This window comes from Heliangelus exortis, chromosome 2, assembly GCF_036169615.1.
Source record: "Heliangelus exortis chromosome 2, bHelExo1.hap1, whole genome shotgun sequence".
NCBI lineage: Eukaryota > Metazoa > Chordata > Aves > Apodiformes > Trochilidae > Heliangelus > Heliangelus exortis.
In genome coordinates this window covers 986,462-992,500 of record NC_092423.1, presented here as the reverse complement: position 1 = coordinate 992,500, position 6,039 = coordinate 986,462, and the positions used below count along the sequence as shown (strand labels likewise).

The window sequence follows — 6,039 nt, the reverse complement described above, 5'->3', positions numbered from 1 at the left end:
TGGGGGTTCAGTGCCTACAGATTTAGGGGTTGGGGGCTACATGTCCCCAGGGATGGAGCTCTGGGGGCTAAATACCCCATATCTGGAGGCTTGGAGGTGGTGGGGGTGGGTAAATGCTCCCAAGCTATGGAGATCTGGGGGCTAAGTCAGCCCAGCTCCAAGGTTTAGGGATAAATGTCCCCAAGGATGGAGGTTTGTGGCTTAAATGTTCCAGATCTGAGGGCTTGAGGGGGGTTAAATGCCTCCAGATTTAGTTTGGGAGATAAAAGTCCCCAGGGATGGATGCTTAGGGCTTAAATGCCCCAGATTTGGGGACTTGGGGGATTAAATGGCCCCAGATCATGGGGTGTGGAGGTAAATGTCCCCCAGCTCTGGAAGCTGGGGGAAGTTTGGGGGCTAAATGTCCCCAGAGATGGAGGTTTGGTGGCTAAATACCCTACACCTACAGGCTTGGGGTGGCTAAATGCTCCCAGGCTATGGAGACTGAGGGGTAAGTGACCCCAGCTCCAAGGTTTAGGGATAAATATCCCCAGGGATGGAGGTTTGGGGCTTAAATGCTCCAGATCTGGGGGTTGGGGTGTTAAATACCCCTAGATGAGGGGGTTTGGGGCTAAATCCCCCCAGATCAGGAGGTACGGGGGGGCTAAATGTCCCAAGGGATGGAGATGTAGGGATTAAATGCTCCCAGATCAGGGAGTTGGGGGATAAATGTCCCCAGGGCTGGAGGTTTGGGGCTCAATGCCCCAGATCAGGGGATTTTGTGGGGGTTCAACCCCCCCAGCCCTGCAGGGAGCAGTGAGGGCAGCCCAGGGCAGGCAGGAGGTGCCAGTGCTGGGGACAGCAGAGAGAGCCCCATGGGCTGGCAGGGAGTTTGGCTGCTAATTACACTTGGCACTTCCCAACACTAATTAACAGCTCATTAGGGCCCCAGGCTGGGAGGGTTTTCTCCTCCCCATCTCCGGGGAGTTGGGCAGTGAGTGATGGGCTGGGGGGGTGACCTCCACCTCAGCCCACGCCAACCCTGTCCCCGGGGACCATCTCTGGTGGCCTCTGGGCAGCCCGGCCAGCCCAGCTGGTGGCCCCAGCTCCCAGTGCAGCAGATTAACTGGTGCCAGTCAGGAGCAGCTTTAAAGGATTAACCGTGGGGGGAGCAGGAGCCACAAAGCCACAGAGTCCCTGGGATGGGGTTGGGGAGGGGGGGGAGGTTGTCCTGATGCCACCACGCAGGGATGTGGCCACATCCAGTGCCACCCCTGGAAAATGAGGCCACCCGAATAAATTGCTGTTGTCAGGGTGCCACCACGGGGAGGCTGAGGACCATTTCTGGGGGGCTTTTAGGGGGTGCCAGCCCTGCCCCACTCACTTGGTCTTGCGCAGTTTGCTGTTCTCTGTCTTGAGCAGGTAGAGCTTCTTGGCAAAGAAGACAGTGAGCATGAAGAGCAGCAGCACCACCAGGGCAGCTGAGCCCACGGCCACACACATCACCTGGAAGTCGGTGACAATGGCCTCGCAGCGTGTCCCCTTGTGCCACGTGTAGTCCTGCGTGTTGCACCTGCCAGGAGGGTTGGGGTCAGGGGGGGTACAACACACTTAGGGAGCCTCCCACCCCAAAGAGAGGTGTGTCCCCACCCCACGGAGCAGCCTCAGGGGACACCAACATCTGAGACCAGGGAAATACGGGAGCATCTTCAGGGGACACCAAGATCTACAACCAGGGAAACATGGGAGCAGCCTCAGGGGACACCAAGATCTGTAATAAGGCAGATCACAGGGGAATGTAATGAACGGGTCCCCAAGGGGGTGACCCCCCCCAAACAGTGGGGCCAAGCGAGGTGGGTGACGCCAGGGGACACCAGGAGTGGGGTTTCCCCACCCACCCAGGGGATGCTCATCCCCTGAACCCACAGCTCCCAGCCCCATGCAGCCCTGGCAGTGGGGGGGCAGTGGGGGTGGCCATGGGGGACACCCGTGTCCCCCCAGAGCCACAGGGCACAGATCAGCTGGGGCTGATGAGCTCAGAGGTGCTGGAGCTTGGGCTGCTCTGCCCTGACCCAGTTCCTGCCCTGCCACCCCTGGGGGACAGGGACAGCCCCTGGTGGGACAGGGCTGCAGGGGGACAAGGGAGCTGAGTGGGGTGTGCAGGGGATGGGGGGTAAGGGGTGTGAAGAGACTGGGACTGGGGAACTCAGGGGTTGGGGTGCAGGGGGGTGGAGAACCCAAGGATGAGGTGCAGAGAGGGAAAGCCCAGGGATGGGGTGCAGGGGGATGGAACACCCAGGGGTGGGGTGCAGGGGGGGATGGAGAGCCCAGGGATGGGGTACTCAGGGACTGGAGAGCCCAGAAATGGGGTACAAGGAGCAGGGGAGTCCAGAGATGGGATGCACGGGAATGGAGAGGTCAGGGATGGGGTGGAGGTGATGGAGAGATTGGGAATGGGGTGAAGGGTGATAGAGCACCCAGGGATGGGGTGCAGGGGGTGATGGAGAGCCCAGGGATGGGGTGCAAGGGGTGACAGAGAACCCAGGGAAGGGGTGCAGGGGGTGACAGAGCACCCAGGGATGGGGTGCAGGGGGTGATGGAGAGCCCAGGGATGGGGTGCAAGGGGTGACAGAGAACCCAGGGATGGGGTGCAGGGGGCGACAGAGAACCCAGGGATGGGGTGCAGGGGGTGATGGAGCACCCAGGGATGGGGTGCAGGGAAACGGGGAGGTCAGGGATGGGGTGTAAGGTGATGGCGAGTCCAAGGATGGGGTGCAGGGTGACGGACAGCCCCCCCCTCCCCCCCAGCACCCCCATGAAGCCCCGGGGACCCCGTCCCTTACCGGCAGAAGGCCCCGTGGCTCTCCACCAGGTAGCACTGGCCGCCGTTGTGGCAGTAGCTGGGGACGAGGTCGCAGAGGGAGCGGCAGGAGCTGTTGTGCCTCACGTACCCGCTGGGGCATTCGCTGCCGTTCTCGGGCCGGGCCCGGGCCGTGGGGCTGGGGGGCTGCGCTGGGGCCATCTCCCGGCGATCGGTGGGGCCGGGGTCCCGCGGGGCCGGCTGGAGGCCGGGCAGGGGGGAGGCGGGGGGCCGGTAGCCGTTCTCGTCCTCTAGCCCGCCATCTTCCTCTTCCTCCTCATCCTCCTCCTCCTCCTCCTCCTCCATCTCGTCCCCCTCCTCGTCGCCCTCGGCGTAGAAGGAGGTGGTGGGGTAGAAATCGGCTTCGTCGAAGGAGGTGAAGTCGTCGTAGAGGTCGTGGAGCCCCCACGGCGTGGCCGCCCCCTCGGGCTCCCGCCGCCGCCCCTCGCCCCCCGCCTGCCCCCCCCGCCTGCCCCCGGGGAAGCCCCCCAGCCCCTCTCCCCCCTCGAACAAATCGTAGTAATCCACGTCGATGATCTCCGAGGCCGCCCGGTCGGTGGGCAGCTCGGCCGGGTCCGGGGTGATGGTACCGGCTTCCTCCAGCCAGGTCAGGTCGGTTCGGCCCCGAGCCCCCTGCGCCGGGGCCGGGCTGGATGCGGCCCCCCAGAACTCCGGGGGACCCCCCGAGTCGGGGCCGGGGTGGCCCAAGACGGGGGTCAGCGGGGCTGCGGAGCCCCCGGCCGTCTCGGCGGAGTCGGTGGGCGACGGCGGGGCGGGGGGGCTCGGCGGGGCGGCCGTCAGCCCCCCGGGACCCCCCGGGCTGGGCAGGGAGGTTCGTGTGGGCCTCTCGCCGCTCCCCGGCTCCTCGGGGCTACCGAGAGCCACCGTCCCCCCGTCCCCGGGCCAGGTCACCGCCGCTTGGCCGTCCCCCGCCGGGCCGGGGCTGGGGGGCAAAGCGCTGGGGTCCCCCTCCCCCAGGCACCCCGCGCACCCCTCCGGCCCCGCCGCTGGGTCCGTGGTGGCGGCCGTGCCCCCCCCGGGGGGCTCTAACTGGGGACCCGCAGGGGGCTCCTCGCCCACCGTGGTCGCCCCGGGGCCGGTGCCGTTGCTGGGCCCCCCCGGGGGGTCTCTGCCGGGCGGGTCCCGCCGTGGGGGGCTGCTCTCCTCCCAGCCCTCGGCCTCGCTGGCGTTCTGGGGGGGCCACTCGGACGCTGGAGGGGGATAAGAAAGAAGTGACAGAGGTGCCCCCCGCCCCTGGGGGCTGCGGTGGCCGGGGGGGGGGGTCCCCCCATTAGCTCAACCTCACACCCACCAGCACTGTGACAAAGCATTTTGGGGAGGGGGGGGAAAAGAGCTGCACCTTCCCCCATATCTTTTACAAAATCCCACAGGGACCGAAAGGACAAACCCTACAGCAGCCCCCGGCTCTGTGGGACACCCCCCACCCCCCTGCACCAGCAACAGCAACAGTCATCACCCCCAAATATGCAAACCCCCCCCCCCCCCAACCGTGACACAAGCCCCCAAACACCCCCCACTTCCCCCAAGCCAAGCTGCCCCTGGACCCCCCCAGACCCCCGGCAAGGGCAAGGGCACTCTCCTGACACCCCCCACCCCCTCCAAATGGGGATCCAGCCCCCAAGAAGGGAATCCAGTCCCTGCAAAGGGATTCAGCCCCCTGCAAGGATTCCAACCCCTTACAGGGGATCCAGCCCCCCCCCCCAAGGGATCCAGGCCCCTCCCAAGGGATCCAGCCCTTTCAGGGGGATTCAGCTCCTCCTCTAATGGGTTCCAGCCCCCAGTAAGGAGATGCAGCCCCCAGTAAGGAGATCAAGTCCCCTTCTAGGTGCTCCAGCCCCCTCCCAAGGGATACAACCCCTTGCAAGGGGATCCAGCCCCCCCCCTCCAAGGGTTCCAACCCCCTTACAAGGGGACTCAGCCCCCAGTAGAGGGATCCAGCCCTCCCAAAGGGATGCAGCCCCCCACAAAGGGATGCAGCCCCCCACAAAGGGATGCAGTCCCTCTGCAAGGGGACACAGCCCTCCTCTGATTCCTTCAAGTGTCCCCTATACACAGAAGGGGATGCAGCCCCCCCCCCCAAGGGGATCCAGCCCTCCTCTGGTTCCTGCCAGTACACTCCACACACACACGGACAGATCCAGCCCCCTCTCCAAAGGATCCAGCCCCTCCACCAAGGGGATCCAGGGGATCCAGCCCTCCTCAGCCTCCTGCAGAGGTGCCCCCTACACACCAGGGGACCCAATCGCCCTCCCCCTGCAAGGGGATCTCTCCCCCACAAAGGGTTCCAGCTCCCGGCAAGGGGATCCAGCCCCTCCCAAAGGGATCCAGCCCCTCCCTAAGTGATCCAGGTCCCGGCAAGGGGATGCAGCCCCTCCCAAAAGGATCCAGCCCGCCCTGGAAAAGGATGCAGCCCCCTGCGACGGGATCCAGCCGCTTTACAAGGAGATCCAGCCCCTCCTAAACGGATCTATCCCCACTCCCCCAAGGTGTACAGCCCCCGGGAAGAGGATCCAGCCCTCTCCATGGGATCCAGCCCCCCCTGCAAGAGGATGTAGCTCCCTGCAATGGGATCCATTCCCTTCACAAGGGGATCCAGCCCCCCCCAGCCCCCCCCCAAGGATCCAGCCCCTCCTCCAAGGGGATTCACCCCTCCCGAGAGATCCAGCCCCTCCTCCAAGAGAATCCACCCCCCCCCAAGGGATCCATCCCCCTCCCGAGGGGATCCCCCCCCCTCTCCCGCTGCCTGCAGAGGAATGCAGCCCCTGCCGGGGATCGCAGAGCCCCCCCCCCACCTCCACCGCTGCCCCCCCCTCCTCATCCCCCTGCAGGTGCTCCCCACCCCCCACCCCAGGATGGTGCCCCCCAAAGCCCCGATCCCCCGATTCCCCCCGGTGCTGGATGCGGCCCCATCCCGGGGCGCAGCCCCCCCGCATTCCCCCCCCCTCCACCATCCCCGGTACGCACCGAGGGCACCGATCGCCAGCAGCAGGGCCAGGGCCAGGGGGGCGAGGGGGGCGCGGGGCCGGGGGGCCATGGCGGCATGGAGCGAACCGGCACCGGCACCGGCAGCGGCACCGGCAGCGGCTCCGCCCGCGCCCCGCGCCCCGCGCTCCCTCCGCCGGGGGGGGAACGGAGAAGGGGAGGGGAGGGGGGGGCCGGGATGGGCGGGGGGCGGTGGC

At 66.4% G+C, this 6,039-nt stretch overlaps 1 protein-coding gene across 2 annotated transcripts in view; it reads right to left on the bottom strand.

Annotated features, from left to right (window-relative positions):
* CSPG5 (chondroitin sulfate proteoglycan 5) overlaps window positions 1-6,039 on the bottom strand; it is a 10,316-nt gene extending 4,277 nt beyond the window's left edge. Inside the window, exons 1-3 of one of the 2 annotated variants that reach the window (XM_071734500.1) lie at window positions 5,825-6,039; window positions 2,823-4,050; window positions 1,364-1,552 (exon numbers count right to left, since the gene is read on the bottom strand). In XM_071734500.1, the coding sequence (XP_071590601.1) occupies window positions 1,364-1,552; window positions 2,823-4,050; window positions 5,825-5,894 (1,487 nt within the window). In that variant the 5' untranslated portion in view covers window positions 5,895-6,039. The remainder of the gene's footprint in view (window positions 1-1,363; window positions 1,553-2,822; window positions 4,051-5,824) is intronic. The other variant, XM_071734501.1, reaches the window with a different exon arrangement.